Source organism: Chamaea fasciata, unplaced genomic scaffold (assembly GCF_029207755.1).
Source record: "Chamaea fasciata isolate MVZ Bird 193981 ecotype frontalis unplaced genomic scaffold, bChaFas1.0.hap1 SCAF_4, whole genome shotgun sequence".
NCBI lineage: Eukaryota > Metazoa > Chordata > Aves > Passeriformes > Sylviidae > Chamaea > Chamaea fasciata.
In genome coordinates, this window is record NW_027094089.1 from 65,559,397 (window position 1) to 65,581,378 (window position 21,982).

The 21,982-nt window shown below is 35.3% G+C and overlaps 1 protein-coding gene across 4 annotated transcripts in view; it reads right to left on the reverse strand.

Moving 5' to 3' along the window:
- Positions 1 to 21,982, reverse strand: part of FER (FER tyrosine kinase) — a 164,031-nt gene that overhangs the window by 70,550 nt on the left and 71,499 nt on the right. For 2 of the 4 annotated variants that reach the window (XM_066181840.1, XM_066181842.1), the window contains exons 11-13: positions 15,600 to 15,692; positions 8,223 to 8,426; positions 4,629 to 4,751 (exon numbers count right to left, since the gene is read on the reverse strand). In XM_066181840.1, the coding sequence (XP_066037937.1) occupies positions 4,629 to 4,751; positions 8,223 to 8,426; positions 15,600 to 15,692 (420 nt within the window). Of the gene's footprint in view, positions 1 to 4,628; positions 4,752 to 8,222; positions 8,427 to 14,547; positions 14,698 to 15,599; positions 15,693 to 21,824; positions 21,861 to 21,982 lie in introns of those variants that run through there. The other 2 variants (XM_066181843.1, XM_066181844.1) reach the window with 2 other exon arrangements.

Below are 21,982 nucleotides of genomic sequence, written 5' to 3' on the forward strand. Positions count from 1 at the left end.
CACTAGTGAAATAGTAGCAGGTCTCCAGAGTGAATCAATTGGTGCTCAGAACCTGAAACATGTATTTGGGGGAAAAGTATTGTTTCAGACGAGATCTTTCCTGGTTCTGAAAACTGAACTCCCTCCCATAAGCAGTTGTGCATCCTGGGCAGACTTGCTTCAAAGGTGTATTTATGATCCAAGTGAAAACTTTAATTCAGGTACTCTTAAACAAAAATGGTATTCCTTATTTTTTTGATGATTCTCTCTTCCAGTAGTCAAACTGAAGCACATTCACAACTTAATCTAGATTTTACAGATAATCTGTAAACATGTAAAAAAAATTATAATTCAAGAAATCTAAAAACCTCCAAAAGAGGAGGTCAAAGATGTTAGAAGGTTAAAATACATTCAGTATGGTAGAACAGCATTTTTATTAAAAGTTTCTGGGTGTGCTGTGAGTTACCCAGGGGCTTTATGTATCAGTCAGTCCATCAATAACAACCTGAAGAACACAATGTACATTTTTTTCTAGAAGATTATAAATAAATATGAGATTCTTTTCCACTCAAGAATTTACCTGCCAATATCTTTTGAATGTCCTCAGTTTTTCTAATTTAAATTCTATTATTACAGAATCATTAAAATTCCAAGCAGACAATTCGGTCTATGTGAAATGGGACATGGGACAGGCCTTTAGTGACATAATTAAGCTTCTTCCTTTCAAGGGCAACATCACAGAAGGTGAACACTAATTTTATTAATATAGTAAAGGAGAAAGAATGACTGTCGGAAGGAAAGCAAAACCAAACTAAAAAGCATAACTTTTTTTTTTTTTTAAAGTTTGTCAAATTTAACTTTCTATTTCTAGATAGGTTGTTATCAGTGGGTAATGTGATGGTTGGCTCTCACAATTAAGAGATAAATATTATGTGTATGTTAAGAGAAGTTTTATAGATGTATAGTTATGTTATTTTAGCATGTTCTTCCTGTAGTTCTCTTTCCCTTCCCTCCTATTGTTGTCACTGGCCAGGCATTTAGGGGAGGGCAGGCTTGTTACTAGAAGGTGTGGCATAGCAACACCTGACCTCCAATCAAGTTATAGAGAGGGATATCCACCAACAGACAGCAGAGCATGAGTTGAGGGACGAGACTTTGGGAGGGGCCAAGAGTATAAAAACCAGAGCATCCATTTCATAGAGGAGCACATGGCTGCTGGTCACAGAGGCTCTCAGTGCTGTAATTTTTCCTTATTCAGTCCCTGGTTGTATTTTGTTAAGGTTTAATGAACTTTTGAAATTTTAGAAGTGAGCATTTAAGATTAAAGAGATTAAAGATTACATGAAATGACAATGACTGCTCTACAGCTCTTATGTGAACAAAACAAAAACAGTCTTTGGAGATGCCAAATGAACTTTAAGAAGATGATTAAAGACATCTTGATAACAGCACATGGTGAATAAATTACCCCCAACACTAGGTGCACATGCTACTTCTGAAAACAAAATGTCTCCACTTTCCCACATGAAAGCCAGAGCTCCATGCAAATTAAAAAGGAAAGCTCAGAACACTCTTCTGCTTCGTTCCAAAGTGCTTCTTTAGAATACAGCAAATAGTTTTTATCAGATGGGAGAAATAAAACCATCATAAAATTACCGTCTAACCAAAACTATTTATTTTTGAGAACAGCTGCTCTAAATCATATAGCTAACACCCTCTTCAACACTGTCTCATTTGGCTCAAACTGCTGGTCAAGAAGCACTAAGTATAACATATATTGGTTTTAGTTTACACCAAGTATTAGTAGCTATATAAACTGACATCCTATTTCATAAATTAATAAAGCCTACATGCAATCTATGTAATACTTTTTTTAAAAAAACCTATACAATCAGTTTCCTGTCACTCAATATATTTCTTAGTCTAAACAGTCACTCTTCCCATTACTTCATGCAATATCTTCTGGAAGTAGGTAGGCTTACTAACCCTAAATGAGTATTACCCTCTTGCATATTAAGACTGATGCATACCAGGACAAGGTAAGTCATATGAAAAAATAGATGCAGCCTGTGGATTTTATGGATTACTTGAGTAATTTCTAGGAAACCTGAGCAGCTGAAGTAGTTGTGCACTGCAGCTCAGATCAACTACCAACTACCACAATCCTAGAAGAAATACTATTATTTTCACTAATTTTTAGTTAATACTAAGTTTAGTTGATACTAAGATTAACTTAAGTCAACAAGCCCAAAGAGGAGTAAACTGATTCCATTCTCCCCCTGAAAAAAAGAAAAACAAAAGGCCTGTTGGAGGTTAGGGTTTTTCCTTTTGTTTCCATTCTCTTAGGGAATTTTCTCCCATTTTGTTGCTAAAAGACAATAACGACCGGGTACTTAACAGAGACAAAAGAAGTAGCCCCAGGAGGGGCTGGGCTGGCTACTCCCTTATCAGAGGGTTTCTGGAGGGTTTCTCTCCAAGGGTCAGAGATACTTGGAGAATTGAGCTGGGAAATAAAGGGGGCTGGGGCAGCTGCAAGCTCCCGCTTGCTCTCTTGGCTTCTGAGAACGGTTGGAGCTGCTGCTTGGGGGAAAACTTGCTGCTGCAGCCAGAGCGGTAATGGTGAAATGACCAGAAATGTCATTTGGGAATATGTTTTTTCTACAAGACATGTACTAGAAAAAGTATGTGGCTATAGTTACACAGGACTATGAATAAATTAAAATATTACTCCCTGAAAAAAGACACAAAGTGAAAAAAAAGGCAGGAATAAGAAACTCCCTATTTTCAAAGTAAGCAACAGAGAAGGAAGAGATGCTGGTTTACAGATTAGGTGTTCCAGTTTAACAGACAATAGCTTCGTAATAATATACTATACTATCATTTTACTTTTGCCAAAACAGGGCAAAAGAGTATGTACAGTCAGGAAGCAGAAAAAAGCATTACATATTTAAAACTAACAAGGTATTAAAGAGAGAGAGCCATTTGCTAAGAGATTTTAGAAGATTTCCTTTTGAGCTTGACTACCCCTTATTTGTAGCTTAAACCATTTATATTAAAAGGAATTATTCATACATCAAAATTAATGTCCTATGCTTTCTCATGTGATCTACAATGAATGTAAGCAATAACTTATGTTCAATGAAGCATCAGTTTGGTAATCAGCAAGATATTAACAAAAATGTGTATTTCCAATGCCCCATTCTTAAAATATTAAGATTATATAGAATAGTTAAGTGCAGATTAAGTACAATTTTGAGAAAAAGAACATGCTTGACTTTCTTAGGATTATTAGCAGGAAAGAACTAGGACCCTTGTGAGAAATGACACTTAATTTTAAAATTTCAAAGGTTTATTAAACCTTAACAAAATACAACAGAAGACTGAATAAGGAGAACGAGCAGCACTGGGAGCATGGAACTAAACTGCCACGTGCTCATCCACAAAATTGCTGCTCTGACTTTTATACCTTTGCTGTTGCATCAGGTAAACTTGGCCCCTCCCAAAGTCTGCCAATCAACTCCTTTTCACTGTCCATTGGTGGAGACTGCTTTTTTGCAACTTGATTGGAGGTCGGGTGTTGCAATGCCACACCTCCTAGTAACAAGCCTCCTCTCCTCCCAAATGCCCCATGCAAGGGGTGCAGGTACATACCCTCTCTCTACATTTCCTGACTACCAAGGCCATCCCTTGGGAACCATGCAGGGGGAAAGGGGACTGTGGAGAGAACAGAGGATGTCCGAAAAACAAATCACAGTAACATAACTATAGATCAATAAAACTTCTCTTTACACACAATATTCAGCCCTTAATTGCAAGAGCCAACCATCACATTACTCATCTATAACGACCCTGGAGTAGGTAACTAATGGTGAAATACAAATCACCATATTTCCTAAAATTTTGTTGAACACAGGCTTGAAACCAGTCTTGAAAAAATAAATATATCAAGAACAAAAAGCTTACCCATAGCTAAGATGCAGAGATAAGTGGAGTTGGCTTATGAGTGAAATAACAACTAGACAGATACTAATGTTGGCTTATGAATGAAATAACAGACAGATACTGCAAAATTGCGGGAAGAAGTCAAGGAGACTCTTAAAACACTGATACAGTTTAATACTTAGCCCTTTTTTTCCCATCCTGAAAGGCTTTCTGCAATAGCTTCCTGATTTAAAAGGTAATTTTTGTTTTAAATTTTCATTGATGCTGGAATATCAGTGCCTTTTCTTGCATCTTACTTTTGTGATATAAAACAGAGACAAAACGGAGTTGTTGTAAGTCTTCCAATTTTTATGAGACCTTCGCCATCATATAGAAGAAATTTTTTAGTTTATAGAAGGGCAACTTTGAATTACTTAGTATGGATATCCAAATGTGAAACCAAAAAAAAAGCATGAGGATACTTGGTAAGAAGTTTAATGCCATTCTTTCAAAATAGCAAAAGCTCATATAAGAATCAAGATGGAGAGTTGTTTTAAGTGAATGTATTGCACAGAGGTGAGAAGTTTGAAAGAGATCAGTAACAGAGTCACAAAATAAAGAAAAATGAAAAATCTTCTGAGAAGTTCCATAGGATCTTATTTAAATAATAAGAGAAACCCCCCAAAATGATTGTCAGTTAGATAAAAGTTCTGGAATGTATGCATTACCTTAACAACAGGATTAAGCAGAACAACACCCGACTTCTTTGTAATAACTTGCTTTGTTGTGTAATGATGTTCTATGAGCTGAGGAATAGTTGGAAACCCAGTTCCTTCAAAACGATATTGATTCTGTATGGAGGTAAAAGGAAAAATTTATTTCTTTATAAGAAATAGTTTGAACAAGAAACTGCAAAAGTGCTTGACCAAACTTCCTTCACTAGTAAAAACACAGAAAAAAAATGTACACTTTTAGAGAGTTATTTTAGATTCTTTTTCTAATGTATTGAATAGCATTTATACTAACTTAATTGGAATAATAGTTAGGAAAATGATAAATTAATAAATGCAAAATTACTGCCTCAGTCATTTAAGGCAATATGATAAAATAACTATTAAACTCTTAATATAAATAGATAGCCCAGTTAAAATCAGAACTATTACGGAATAAAATGAAAATATTCTAAACCAGAAAAAACAACACAAACTTCTGTATTATTTCTAAAAAATATGGCAGGCAAACTAAAAAATCTGTGTGATAAAATACAACAAGAGATAAACAAGAGATACACAATACTATCCTAATCTCATCTTCCTTCATTTATTGTCTCCTAATATTAGTAAATCCCTGGCATAGAATATAGGATGCATGATTGGTCTTTAATAAAGAGTATTTATCAGGAGAATCTAAACGACTTAGAGACAAAGGCAGGTGATACACAAGCTACAAAGAGAAGTTGGGCAGGGCCCAGCAGCTGACTGTGAAACATGATAAAGTCTCCTGCTTTCATAAGACTCAGCATCTGCAGTTAGAGAGCTTTTCCCACAAGGCAGTAGCTGCCACAAGCCAGCCTGACAATGCAACAACGAACAAGTACTGCAATTAAAAAAACTCAGAGTACAGATGGTGATTCAAGTTCATTTATACAACTGGGCAATGAAAGCCTCTACCACTGGTATGCATTCTTTCTAGCCCCCAGAACTGAATTCCTTGCACAGTGCATTCATTCTAAGTTCATTGTTTTCCTTAACGAGACATGTCATTGCTGTTGGTAAAGACACCTAGGTCATGTCAGCTGTTTTTAACATTCACAGATCTCTATCATAAAAATGCTTCCACAGTACGAACCCTTTGCTGTTTATTAAATAGCGACTCAGCTTTGACTGACCACTAACACTAGTTCCCACTCTTTTCAAATAAGCTCCTTCATACTTCTGTGCTGAAGATCCAAAAAACCTGCTGTCCCTAAGAATCTCCTAAGCACAACCACCACTACTGCCTATTATTGCCTCATTCCAGATCCATCCATATGCCCATCTGCTGCCATGTAAAATCTTCAGAGCAGGCAGTATCCTTTGATTCTGTGTATTTACACCTAATCCTGACCCTTACTAAGATCACTAACGAAAAAAACCCCTTTAAAATGGCACAGCCTCAAACAAGCAGAAGTGAAAAAAATGGTAGTCCTGAATGACAGCAATGAATTTTGATGCTTAAAGGTGAATGATGAATTCATTTATCACACACATCATTGTATCAAAATTAGCATTTAAAGTAATGGTAAAACCAGACACTGAACACTTATACAATGAAAGGATTGCTGTTAAAACAAATGTCCTACTCTAACCTTCAGCACTTGATTCTGAAGAAAATACGGAGACCTGTCAATGATCCAAGAGTGTGGTTTGACCAGTCAGAGACACAATTCCACATTGTTCATACCAATGTAAACAAACCATCAAATCTTTTGTACTAAATTCTCCGTGAACTTGCCTACAAAAATGTTCATGAATAAATCCCTCACTGTATGACCCTGAAATTCCGAACACCTACTTTCTAGAGCTTAATAAGCTTTTTCTCATTCTCAGAAAATTCACTCCATAGGAATGCATAGAGAGTACTGAACATCTTCAAGAAAAAAAAGTGTTAACTTTCATGATTGACAAGAAAATCTACCACAAATTAATCCCAAGAGCAGAAGAACATAATGCTCTATTATGTTATGTACAAGCAGATAGATATCTTGACCTGACAATGCTGGGACTTTCCAAGCTATGCAATATTGAACTGTATCAGTCTTACATTTCAAATGTAACTGCCAAGAGAAAGAACAAAACTATGGAGAGAAAGATAGCTTGTTCTGTTTCCTGGAAACCACACCCCCCCCCCCCCAAAAAAAAAAAAAAAAAAAAGAAGAATCAGCTAATAGTTAGGCCCCAAAGTAATACTGGGTCCTTGGACTTGAAAATCCAGTCTACTTTTTGGAGATTTACTTGCCACATACAATGATTTGCACAAAATTATTTCAGTTACACCACATATATAATGTGCATTTATTTCTGCTGGGTCAGATCAGTGAGCACCAAGCATCTTGTAAGACTCTAGTTACAGGTAATTTTACTGCTTTTATTTTCTCATTTAGCACTCTAACATATCAAAATACTTTAATGTCATAAAATCAAAATAAAATAAATACTGACTGTGTGCTAACTTCCACAAGGAAAATTCTAGGTGAAAACTAATGAACACTCTCCAGTATTACAGGTGTATATAATCATTAATCCTAGAGAAGCGTTCCAACCTATGTGAAGTTTGAAAAATATCACTACTTCTCATTAAAAGGAAATAAATCAGGCATACAATACTGAGTTACCCCAGGCATGCTGCATCATCTGGGGATTTAAACAATGAAATTCCCTCAGTGTAATATCATTATGAGATTAAATTTGAGATTTTTTTTGTACATGGGAAACTTTATTACAAGAGACTGAAGAGACAGCACTATTGAATCAAAACTGAGAATGATTTGCTGCAATTTCACACTTTAAGAAAAATTTCTAGCAATCTTATAGGAACTGTCACATTTTGAATAAATTTAAAATTCTGCAAGGTAATAAGAAAAATACACACATTAAAAAAAACCAAGCAATGCATTAAGAAGAATAAAAAGAAATACACTGTATAAAAGTAGATAATAATTACTATATTGTTCATTAAGTCATCAGTTTTTCCTCAGAGCAACAAGAGATTCGATTCTGGTCCTTAGAAACATACACACTGTGTGCAACATCCAAATGTGTTTGTGTTAAACTGAACAAAACAATAACCAAAGGACTAAAAATAAAACAAGCATCTCAAGTACAACAGGCACTTCAATTCCCATATGTATAAAAACTAACACAGATTATTTTCTTCTGCATGGCTGTTTCCATTTTTCAGAAGATGCAGTGGGATTTTACAGTCTGAACTAGAAGCAGCCTAATTTGCACCAACTATGAAAATGGGTAACCAAATAACCAATAGCCAAATCTCCAATAACCAAATAACCAAATGTACATGTATAAATAAAGAGAAACAACTCCCAGATTTCAAAACATTCACAGAAATATCCTGGCTTGTCAATATAAGACAGAAGATACTGAATAACCTGATAACTTCATACTTTTCCTTTGTTTTCCCAAAATGACCTTTACCCCTGATTCCAGCACTGATGGCAATATTTCCAACAGCCTTCATATTTTCACATAAAAGGCTAAATCCATTTGGTATAATAAACTATGTAGATCCTAAATTGAATATTCAGTACTTTATCAGAGACGTACATCAGCATATTGTATGATAAAGTGTCTCCGTTGTCCATCTGAAAACACAGAAAGGACATATTCACCGGGTTTCCCGTGGCTCTCTCGCACCAAGAAGTCTCCTTGCTGTTTTAACAGCTCCTGGGCTTCTATTCTTGGAATTGCACCATGATACCAGTCTTGCTCAGCCAAAGGTTTCTCAGTGGTTGAGATTACATCAAAGAACTTGGGGAAAATATTGAAGAAAAATGTTACTATAACAGCACACTTTTAAAGTTTACTTGTACATGAAAACTATCAAAAACAACAATAATTTCTGTTTTATGTATCTAAATTATGCATTTCAATTAACCAACAAGATCAAGGCTCTTACAGCTCTTACACTTGCACAAAAGCATATTGATCATTTTCTTTTCTGTTTACCTGAAAAATCAATATATCAAAAGCAGAAGTTTAAGGAATCTTCCATAAAACCATGTAATATTTTTTATCTGGCCTCCTATTTTTCATAAGCCATACTGTCCAACTCTTTCTCACACATTCTGATATGCTATTAACAACAGAGAATTAATCATTTCTCCATCCAGAGAGAAACTTCCCAGACACAAAACCATAATAAATTGACTCATACAAAGCACTTGAATTGGATAAATTGTTTTTGCAGAATTTATCAATTGCATCCCAAATCAATTAATAATTATGAGACTTTTTTCCTAGCGTGTACCCTGTAGTGCAGAATATATACCTGGGTGTGATGTCCTTATGAACTCTATGATAGGAGTTTCTGAAGACACAAAGATTGTAAAGATTTTCAATAACTGGAATCGGCTGCAAATGGAAGCTACTAGTTGTAAGTGGAAGTTAACAAGTTTAAATCTATGATTTCACACATTAACATGCCTACATTATTTAAGAAAACACTGAAGGAAACTTTACATTTTGTGACTGACCACTTCAGATTTATTTGTTATGAGTAGGAAGGCAAGCCCTCAGTTAGGCTGTATCTAATTCAAAAACATTGCCAGAACTCTTAGAAATTCTCACAGCCAGAGTGGTAAAACTCTGAACGACGTAATGCAGTGCACATTGTGAGTAGAACAGGTATGTGAACATTCCCTAGTTCAAACAGATGCAAGTGAAGCACAGCATCCTGAATTAACCTTTGCTACTGCTCTGCCCTGATAAAAACCCAGGTTGGAGGACATTTGTACATTTAAGGTTTTCCTCAGAAGATACTTATATTACAATGCCTAGTCCAAAAAATACTAGGAATGGTCTCAGACTCTCAGATTGGAAATAAGCAGACCCATGAATGGGAATCTATGCAGAAATTCTTGTTTCCAAATATCTGTAATTCTTCAGCACTTGCACACAATTTTAGCTATTAAAAAGTGTTTTTGTTGGCTTCTGGTTGCCTAAGTTATACCTCAAAGGGTTAGTTTAGTCCAGGATCTTAATGAAAAACTGGAGAACATATTTAAGAACCCGACAGACCCTTGTGTTCTCTGACATGAACAGACACAGAGAATCATTATGGATGAAATTCTCATCAAGGAGATGTTGGGGGTTAGGTTTGTTCCTTCTTTCTCTAAAGAATTTTTTCCCCATAAGTTACCAAGGAGACCAAGTGTTGGATACTTGAGAGTACTTAACCGAAACAAAGAGGTGGACAAAGTTGGAAGGGGGAGGTAATGCAGGTAAAAGACAGAGCTTGAGGCAGCTGCAGAGAGAACGTCTGTTGCTGGCTGGAAGAGTTTCACTGTGGCCAAAGGGATCCAGTCCTGGGAAATCTACTATCACCAGTTCGGCCTGAATCCTGAGTTTTCCCTGCCACCAGCGGGAGCTGGTCCAGGCCCTGCCTCGCCTTCGGCTTCTTAGGTGCTGCTCCTCTTGCTACAGTGTGACCCTGCACCCCCTGCGCTGCGGGGACATCCTGCCCCTGCCTTCCGAGACACCCTGTCATCCCAGCTACCAGCCCGGGACTTTTCCACTGTTTCAGCTTGGTGCTCTGAGGATCCTGCAGGGGCACCAAAACCAAACTGCCCTGGGTTTTGTGAAACAAAGCCCTCAAGGTTCTTGGTACTGTTTTCGTTTGTTAGTAATGCTGTAGTTGTTTGGTGGGGGGGTTTTTGTGTTTGTTTGCTTTGTAATACATACTAGTAAAGAACTGCTATTCCTATTTCCCAAATCTTTGCCTAAGAGCCTCTGATTGTAAATTTATAATTGAAAAAGAAAAAAATAAGGAGTGGAGGGGGGGTTTACACTCTCCATTCCAAAGGAAACTCCAGTTGTTTTTTTTAATTACCTGGCAGATACCTGTCTTCCCAAACCAAGACAGGAGAATTTCAGACCTGAGACTTGAAACATGCACTACAACCAAGAAGCTCATCACTAGAAAGAAAGAGTGTGCTCTGTTACAGAGTCAGTAATAGGAAGGAGTATATAAGAAAAAACTACAGCTTGAACACAAATAGCACAGAGTTTTTAGAGGCAAAAGCTGTACTCCAAGGTTATGTGTCTATCAGCACAGTGAGCTGCTAAAAAGCAGAGATATAGATTGGCCAAGAAGACAGTAATTTCTTTCAATTTCATCAACAGTTAAAAACATCCCTGGTGAAAGCTGTCCACCACTGTTAAATGACATGAAGTAATTTTCTTTTACAAATTCCTAAAAGAAAAAGCTTTCAAAATGTGGTGACAATGTTATTTACTTGAACATTTATTGTTCAAAGATGTTGAGCTTGAATTGAAAAAAAACCTAGACCTCTGTTATGTTCAGAGCAGCAAAGTCTTTAACACAGGAGCAGATTCCTACTTGAGAGGGAATGTTCCTAAGGATAAAACAACAGTACAAGGTTACTAATCCACTTCACGAAAGTAAGTTAAAAAAACCCCAAAAACCAAAAAAAAACCACCAAAAAACCACCAAAAAACCACCAAAAAACAACCAAAAAAAACCAAACCAAACCAAACCAAACCAAAACAAAAAACCCCACAACCTGACATGCAATTTATTTTATAGCTTTAAAAAGGATGCCACCAGATTGTAACATCTGCTTATGCATAAACTGGGTGCAGGCTGAGGCACCTTTCAGACAAATCAGGATCAAATCCCAAAACAAAACATCTTAAAAGTCTTTATGACAGAGAAAGAGCTTATGGAAGTAAAACAGAGCATTTTAGACATAGATAACTGTGGTGTTGTCCACAACTCTATCATCAATTTTCCCTCTCATTGAAATTTGATCGAAGTATTATTTATTACTTTAGAAAGAAACAGTGGAAATGCCACAAAGTTTTCTCTGTCGATTGTCTTTCACTTTACCTTACCTTTAGTTTTTATCAAGGTGGTTTTGCTGATGAAGTAAGTGGAAATTATTCTTGTTTTGACTGTTATTAAAATCACATTATTTTTATGAAGAAGTCTTCTGGTTCCAACATATTTTCTCTGGGTTACAATACTGACCCTGACTGGCTATAGAACAAAACATGGCTGAAAGCCCAGAAGACACAGTACCAATGCAGGATATAAATCTACTTTAATATTGATTTCAACTCAGTTTACCACTATTAGTACTAACATTTCTACTGCATTTTATAGTTAGAATTAGATCATAGATTAGTCTTTGAGGAAAACAGAGGAGGAAAAAAAACCAACCTGCATAAAATGAAATTCCCACCTCTTTTCTTTAAACTCTACTTAACTGTCAGCCAGCAAGTTAATATGACAAGTTTATATTATAGGCCTTAATGTTTTACAGTCTCATTTGGGGGATGAATCTCTTCCTCATTTGTATGTACACTTACAGAAGCACTCAATGATTCAACAGCCTAAAGGAAGAAATATTGCTTCTAGAATTTTTGTTGTTAATTTGGCTGGAAGGTAACAATAATTAACCAAATTGTGCAGAAAGAAAAGAACTCACACTGCAAATTTCAACTCTCCCTCCCCCCCCCCCCCCCCCCCCGCTTTCTTTTTGCCTTTTTTCTGCCCAAGATTTCCATTTATTCCCATATTTCACGCATGGGTTACTGGGTGGGGCTAGGGGGGTTGTCTTTATGTATTTAATCACACTTTTTCTTCTCTGGGGAGATAGTCTCCTGTATTTCATCACGCTCCTCATGGATCCAATGCTGTCCTTTCCTTATATTAAGTCTTTTTCTCCCTCCCTGTTTAACAATCCATTAAAATCTATACTCTTTTCCAACAGTAAAAAAGAAGCAGTCTTCAGCTGCTTCCCTTATTTCAAGAGAAAAACTGAGCAAACAGTAGTGTGTTATTTCTAACTCCAAAGAATTGTATACTATTCCTGTACTTGCACTACCAATTAAATAAAAATAATAATGGGGATAATATTTTATTACACTAATAGCATGCTCAATATTGTATTTTTGTGTATGTTCTGAATGTTCAGTAATCCCTTCTTTTCCATCTTTGAGCAAACAAAACATTTTCTCAAGGTTTTCTCTCACAGTGTAAAAGAGTACTGACACAAATGAGAATGTAAAGCAATAAATTTAGGTTGATAATTTGAGACAATACCTTATGGAATATTCTGTCTCTGTCTACCTGCCTCATTCCCACATGCTAGTAATATGCCATCTGAAACAAACATTAATTCCACCTATTATCCTATAAACAATTTTTAAAAATCCTACAAACAAAAGCAGATGTTCGTGTCAAGCTCAAATGTCTCGTACCAAAAAAAATATTCAGAAGGGCAGAAGCTGGCATTCATGATGAAATTTGTTTAGACTCTTCATTCAGATTATTCACAGCATTTCATTACTGGTACATGAAACCTACCCCCACTGTTGTGTTTCCTCTCCGCATTTGATTAAACTTACATCTCTTGCTGTTACAGAAAATTGGCTTGAATTTCATCAAGAAAACCTACCTGAATCCTTAGCCTTGTTTCTTTCTCTTCAAACTACACTTTTTTTCCTGTATTACTTCTTACCTTCTTATACTGAGAGCATATATAGAATTTCAGGGTCAACATACAAAAACTCCTGCCTGCTTTTAGAATGGCACGATTTCCCTTTGACTTTTTTCAGATGACACACAAAAAAAGTAGTCCTCTCTAATTCATACAAACAAAATCAATTTACCAATGATTCAATTTATCCCACCAATAAAAATACTGGACAGTGTTTTTAATATAGCACTACATTTAAACCAAGATATTGCTCCGTTTCCAAATTTTAATATATTTAAAAATTAAATATTTACAAATACTTTAAACTTTAAATACTTAAAAGAAATAATCTGTAAACAGGTAGTTAAGATCACATTTTAGACTAGACTATATGAGAGGATCAGTACCAATTGTTTTCCAAATCTGCTTTGAGATCCTCTTTTGTACTGGTCTATTTAAAAAATAACTTTTTTAATGTATGTTAATATTACTTTATAATATACGTTCAATAATAACTTTTAACATTTTGTTGATGGATAATAAGTTTTAAGTATCAGTTTATATATTTAGTAATTAGGCATTGTTATGTAGTTGCCAGCAGGAAACAGCTGACCACATTTTATAGTTAAGTAATGATTTGTGACACAAATTTTAGCAGTATACATATGGTCAGCTTTTCTAGCACATGCAAAATCACAAAATCAAAATACAAAGCAAAACTGAAAATTGGCTAGCTTATATATTCTAACTTTGAAGTAATTTAGATGTCATTTAAGCAACAAGAAATCAAGATTGCACTTGTTACTCAGATTTTACTTTCTGACTCAAATGAACCAATGCCGATCTTACTTCTTCCAAATATATTCCAAGGTTTCACCAATCCTATCTACCATGTATCTGCAGCCAGATTTACATCAGCTTCCATGGAATGAAAATCAGAGTGTGGCACATAGACTATTTAAAATGACACTTTAGGCCAATGGACATTTTGACAGTGATTTTCCCTGATATAAACTAAATGTTTAATTTTGATCTTCCTCTCGAGATTCTTTTTCTCTTCCAATTTTTCACTGAAGCTGTTTTAGCTAAGTTTTTTCTGTAGTTTTAGGAAGCGTTTTGGTTTATTTTGAAGTCATAAGTTTTATAATACACAGAAATACAGATGAATGCTGTGTCTCACCTACATAAAGAACAGGGGTCACAGAAATAAACATTTTATTTGGTTTTTACTATGAAAGGCTGCCTTTTTACAACAACTAGAACTTTTATAAAATGAAGGTCACAATAATGTGGAGCTTTTGTTTAACATCAAGGATATTTTAATATTTTAGCAAGGTTTTTCCTGTTACTTTTCAAAGGTAATGTAACTTTCATGTTTTTCATGAAAAAGCCTTTCTACCATAATTTTATCTCATGATCATATTTATTTTTCCATTCCTTCATCACTGTGTATAGTTGTCCTCTGTAAATACATGTATATTTACACATATGTACTTGTTATCTCTTCCACCCATTCTGAGTATTATCTTGCTTAAATATGGTTGGTTGTGTCCTTTAATGGATCCTTGGATGCAATCCTGCAGCATAAATTAGAAGATCCATTGCTTCTAAAGTTTTTTCAAGAATGCTACTTTGAGCTTATATTTTAGGTGACAAGATCACAATTAAAAGGCAATTTTTAACAATTTTAAAAACTCTGCCCAACATTTTTGCAGGTTTGTTGGGTTTTTTTCTTGTTTTTTGAGTTGTTGTTTTGGTTTGATTTTATTTTGGGAGCGTTATGGTGATCACATGTTCCACCACTTCAAGAAAAAGACAAAAGGTTTTCAAGTAAAATCTGACACATCCCTAGTAGGTGCTCATGGATTCTAACTAATCATGCAAGCTTCCATATGTAACAAACAAAAGGAAGTAGAAAAGTAAAAGAAACAAAGACATTTGTCCAGCAATTACAGAATTTGGACAAAAGCTAACTATACCTCAGAGATACTCAACAACCATTTGTAGTGGGGTTTAAGCAAGATTTGTAATAGTTACTTAAAGAGTACTAGCAGTAGTAGCAATAGTAACAATATGCTTATACATTGGAGCTTTTTGTAACAAATATATAGAGAATACAATTATTGCAACAATCAGTAAAACATGTACAGCCATCTAACCAACTACAGATTATTATCATACAGTGCATTTCAAGACAATCAGCCTCATTGGGAAGAATATTCTGAACAATACAGCACCACTCTGGGAGCTGCAAAGAGCATACAAACTGTGATTCTCCTAAAGCGTAGCAAGTTGTTCTGAAATACCATGATATTATCCTGTATGCTGATCAATCAGAACAGTTTTTATATAACATTATCTTAATGTAATTTTTGTCCATTCAGATGGAAATGCATGATGTTTCAAGAAAAAATAAATCTTATTTAAGCTGTAAAAATAACAGAATATATCACAACACTATAGTATTGGTACTACTTACTGATGATGAACCCAACATGGATTTTGGAGACCTTATAATTCCAGCTATGGAATGACGTATCGTGTCAAATCTTGATACTTTATCCTTCTTGTCCTAGGAGAAAGGCCAGAATTTTCAGTGAAAAAAAGAAAATCTGTAGGATAATTGATTTATTGGATAATGTGCAATACAGAATCCTGAATTTCACTTAAATAAAAGATAAGGGCTGAACTGCTACTGATACAAGCCAGGAAGTGTCAACATCAGCAGGATTAAGCTCAGATCAATTTAACCACTTACGAATTCTGTATTTCCTGAAATATTTTGTGCCATCATTTTACGTAGAAAGAAAACTGAAATTCTTCTATACCCCAAAACCAAGAGACATAACTCTCAATTCTCCTGAAATACCAGTCATTTTAAAGGGGCAGTGATTTGAAAATATGTAATAAAAACGCCTACATAGTAAAAAACTCTACGTATGTGCATTATCCTTACTTAATACTTACTTAATCTTTACTTAAGTAATACTTACTTAATATTTCCTTAATACTTACTTAATGTATCCTTAGTTAATCTTTAGGGTTTTTTTCCCTTTATTAAAAAGTTCTTCTCTAACAACACATTACCTGTAAATATTAGCACCCATTGGTGCCAAGTATTAGGAGCCATTTCTCTTTTGGCATTACTGTAAACCATAACTGCAGACAATGTCTCCATTTAAAATTCTGCAAGAATAGGGCTCTGAGTGGAACACTGCAACAGCCTTTAAGCGTCTCTAGTTCAGCAGAATGCAATATAAATTTCAAAGTCTCATAAGCTGACTTAGTCCAAAGACTGTATTTTTCTTCATCTCTTACTATCAGCTCACAAGTTAATAACAATCTTTTTAAAAAAAAGTACTTTTAACATGGACAAACTGAGTTTATTGCTAGTAAATCACCTTTAGAAACAGCAAAGAGTTTCAATGTTTTCTGCTTCAAGTTTATTTACTTTGTGAGTACTCGTACTTCAATGAGTACTCACAAAGTAAATAAACTTGACACATAAAAATCACACATTAATAACCTCATTCTAATTAGCTTTAGGTTAACTAAACTGTAAAAAACTGATAATGAAGACAGACTACAACTGTTTGCCAGTGTTACAAAGGAAAATTGCTTCCAAGTTTCCAATGAACACCTTTGACAGAAGAAACTAGAAATCTCATGATGTAATAAATGTTGCTTCAGTTTATTCCAGGACTTCCAAACAAGCAACAAAACGTATACATTCTGTACACCAAATTTAGCAGTCTTTGAAAATTATTTCCAAATAGAGTTTATTTTACAAGATACAGGTTAAACATTATCTTAGCAAAATAATGCTATTTTTTTGGTACCAGAAGTCTGCAATTTGTTTTAATTTGTATGCTATTGAATAAAAGAGTGCAAAAACCAGTCAAATTGTGGAAACTGTGATAGGGAGTGCATCTGTCACAGAAATACTCATTAACTATATGCCTTTTATCAGACTCAAGTATTGTCATAGAACAAATAATTTCATTTTAATGAAACAACTCTGTGCTGAAACCTGAGTTTTATTCTTATGATGTGGCTGAATTAAACTGCTTACACAAAAGAAAGAAACACCAACCCCAACCAAAAAAACAAACAAACAAAAAAAACCCACGACAGAAGAATCCAAAAACAAAATACCAAACAATTCCAAACAGAAAAATGTCATTAACAGCTAAGACACAAAGTCTGTATTTCCTGGCTGTGGAATGAAACACTCCACACATCTCTTCAGAAGTGAGCTGTGAGATTTAACACCAACTAAATGTTTACATCTTACATTATAGGAGAAAATAAATTACCAAAATATGCACAAATTCTACTTCACTACCCAGAATCAAAACTCAGGAGTTCTCTTTCTAGTAGATACTAACAGCCTGCTTATCTAGTGCCAACATCAAACTACAACTAAGATTTTACATTCACCAGCTGCTCCTTAACAAAAAAATATTAACAAGAGGTAGCTTTTTTGACTCAAAATACCAGACTCAGGGACTGGGACAACTTTGATAAGTGCCACTGAATGACATACAGAGGCAAACAGTTGCATTAAATAGAGCGAGTATTGAAATGTGGATTTAAGGGATAAACTTTGGCTTTGTTTATAATGTAGCACGTCCTGTTCTAACTGCAACACATTTATAAATACTATTTTGCATTGCCACAGGTCATTCCCGTGACATACTGAAATTAAGTCTATATCTTACAGCAACGAAGATTCAGAATTTGTCTGCACAGCAGGCATAACCAAACATATGACAAAACACAACTGTAGCCAGTACTGAGTTTATTTATTCCATTCAAGTATTTATAGGGCAACCTAGATAAAACTAAAGAGCTACAACAGTGGCCTTCTACTGATTTTTTTTACCACTGCCCAGCTGCAGCATGCCTTAGAAGGATCCATTTGATCTTGCAGGAAACCTGTTTTTCACTCAGAATAGTATATGAATCAGTATAAAGGGATTTTTTTAATGCACATTAAGTATATATTTTTTGCTAAACTAGAGTAAAACTGCAACCCATAACATCCCGTCTAGTTCTTTTTAAATGTATGTCTTTATGTACACGTGTGTGTACAATCTTACTAGTTAAATGAGGGTGTAATTTTAAGTCTGATTTACAAAATAAAAGCAAATACACATCACAGCTATCTTTCAGTGAGTGATCTCTCCCCAGACACACAAAAATTTGAACCTCTCAGTCAAGCCCCTCTCAATTCAACAAAGGATTATCTCAGGGTATTAGGCAATTTAAAATTTCTGAAGGAACCAAGCAGAGGAGCAGAGACACTATTTGCTCAGAAAGTTCATTACAATTCCACACAGTGCTCATTCCAACAGACACCATGTCACCAAACAGAACAAACATGCCAAATATATAGTCATGACAAAATTTTTGAAGTTGTAAGACATGTGACTCTCAGACTAATAAGCCTGAGCTAGACACTGGAAAGGAATTAGGAATTCTTCTTTGGGGATGCTATAGAGAGCATTATGGAGTAATATACTTACTAGCATATACAATGCAGCTACTAAAGCATATTAGCTGATTCAGTTTCATTTCAGTTCAAATAAATTACTTTCAGAGATATCAAGAAAATAGTAGCATGATTTCTCACTTTTTTTTTTTTATACAATACCGATTTCACTAGAAAGGAAACTGACCTCTAGGTCATCATATTCTATGCAATAATTGAATTACTACAGAAAAAATTGTACTCTACCATTAAGAAGCTAGGTATGCATGCAAATACAAGCTGGCATTAGAAAACATTTTAACCTATTTCTTTTAAGTGTGTTTAAACACACCTGTGTCATGAGAACACACGATGAAAAGAACTATGAAAAATATATGACTGATATTTCCCCCTTTAGGACCAGCCATGTTTCTAACGACTCCCCAGAATGAATTGAAATTAACTGTCATAAACTAGATATAACTGAGGAGGGGATATCATCAAGTTTAAGAACGATAAGGTGTGCAATGAGATGCCATCCCACTCACACCACTAAGATGCCAAGAGCCTGGGGTAGGCAGGCAGGCCAGCAAGAGAACAACTGAAAGAACACCAGGGAATCTCAGCCACTCCAGACACAAAGTCAGCCTCACTGGGTGCCCACTGAAATGCCTCCATGCTGATGCAGACAGCTGGGGAGTAAACAGGAAGAACTGGAGATATGATGACACTTGCAGGGCTATAACCTTAATGGTATCACTGAAGCATGGTGGGGCAGCTCCTATGGAGTGTTGAAATGGAAGGAACTGGCTGTTCAGTTTTCTTTCCTCCTTAGGGGAAAAATTTACATCAGCTTTTTTCAATAGATGTCACAACAGAAGACAACCATATTGACACTCTTTAATTTCACTTTCCATTCTTTCTCTTCTCACAAGTGACAGAAAGGCAAAATGAAGCATAAGAACCAAAAAAGATGCGCATGATTCAGGTCAGCTGAAAACCATGAGTGAAGCACTTGCTATTTTACTTGAGGATTTCTTCAATTGCATCTTTATACATGACCAGAATCTCCGCTTCTGTGTTTCCTGTGTTCTCTTTGGGGGATCTTGCGCAGTCTGGGGTCCTGTGTGTTTTTGTGGATTTTTCACAACAATTTATCTTTTGTGGTCATGACCTACAACTGATATGTTCCCATGGACAACCGTCTCCCATTTGCCAAGCACACAGTTCTGTCAGTGAGAAAAATCACTGGAAATCTTAAGAGTCCATGACAAATAAAACAATATACACAGCAGAGTGACGCAATCAAACAGACAGGACAGATGAGTCATAGTCACAACAGTATTTTCAATGAACATAAGCAAGACAATGCAACAGGAAAAAAAGATTTTGCTTAAATTGAATTGCATGATGTAAAAGCCCAGAACAGATTTTTAGCTGTATAAATCCAGGATTGGGACTATATTTTAGATGTTATCATAAAAGAAAAATAGTCTATACTTTTTTAGAAAACCAACGAAGTAAGAGCCTAGAGAGAGATCTAAGATATAAAATAGAATGAATGCTTCTGAGGGACAGGCAAATAGCAACACTACCAATCCAGGGTGGAAGATTATCAGCAAGAGACAAAGGACAATGCAGCATATATTGAGTATTCCTAAAACACCAGTCAGCCATGTATGTACAGTGACATAAGTAAGCCCATACTCTAGGATTATTTTATTCAAAGAAAAAAATGCCTCATGAGTCAGATGTGAACTGTCCACATGGATACAGAAGTTGAATGTGGGCTTGCAAATTAAATCACAGTACCTTCACAGGAAATTTAGAGGAAATGTGATGATGACTCTCCAACTCAGAGAGAAAATGCTCTCAGAAGAAAAGGAAATTTCAGTTACATAAAAGAACATAATCAGTGATATCTAAAAGATCAGAGTGATATCACTGTTTCTGTGACTTGGCTAGGGAAGCGGTCCTCAGAGATTTTGATGAAAACTACTTCAGTACAGTACAAGGGCTCTAAGATAAAACCAGACAGGGGAATTCTAGCAGCTACTGCAAATGATATGTTCAATGAACATACAGATGAAACACGCATACAGATAGCATCTGCCAGAGCAATTAATATAGTTTTCATGAAGTGAATGCTAGCTTCCTTTCTTGTTTGAAGATACACTCTCCCTGACAAAAAAGGTGCAGAACAACATTCATCTTAAGGGTTCAAATTTAGACAATGGGCAGAACAAGGTAAATGTTTGGTTTTTTCGAAGTCAACAGAAGTATGGTGTGAGAATGAAGTTCTGTGATTTACAAGCAGGAGCTCTTCTAAATAGAGAAAATAACTTTCTGAAAATGATCATCTGCATTAGTCACTTCATTAGTAGAAATTAAAAGTTTTTGAGGCGTGGCCCCAAAAGCATGTCATATACTTATACTGTGACATTAACTATGGCCTGCCAATTGATGAGTGGATATACTAACCACAAAAGTCTTCATATGTCTGTTTTATAGCTATTAGCACTTACTGAAAGAGATGTAAATGCTGACATATAAAAATTTGAGCATACAGCAGAATATGGCCTATATCCATAAAGTCTATGATTTGATTTCAGAAATATGACTGATCTTGCTCCTCAAAAGACTGTTCTCTTTTTTTTTTTTTTTTTTTTTGTCCCATTCAGGATATAACTAGGTATCTCAGAAAGACGACATGGAGAAAACCAGATAAAGAATCATGCCATCTTTACCAAAACACAACGAGTATTTTAAATCATTAACATGCCACTCACACACAAAACCAGTTACTGCCTGAATATAAGCTGATTACTTGAGTTGAGTAGATCATTTCTTTAGCATCCCTTTCCAGGAATTATAATATGCATTTTCTTAGTTTACTACTGTAGATATCTGGAACTGTGCAGAGCCATTTAGATATAATACAGTTATTAAAAATTTAAATATTCAAAGCTAATTAAAAATACCTCAAGTACACAGTAAAAGCAATTAAACAACATAGCTGTTCAAAAATCATTTTATGATAAAACAGCATTTTCTGTTTTAAACACAAGTAACACCTTCCAAAGCAGCAGAAATTATGCATAATTGATGTACATATATTGTAAAACACCACTGGATGCAAATTAATGTTCCCTATCCAGAATTGCAGGGGGTAGCCTGAAAAACATGACTTACTAGTGTGAAATGTGATAATAGTTATATTTTCTCAAATCAAAGGCATATCCAAGACTATGCCAGTGGAGTAATAACCTGTAAGAAAAAGAGAATGACAATTCTTCAGAGCACGTCTTTGTCCTCTGAGGATCTGTAGTATAAGATCAGCCTTTCTAGTCAAGATGTTATGTTTCTACATGCAATAGTCACGGAAGGAT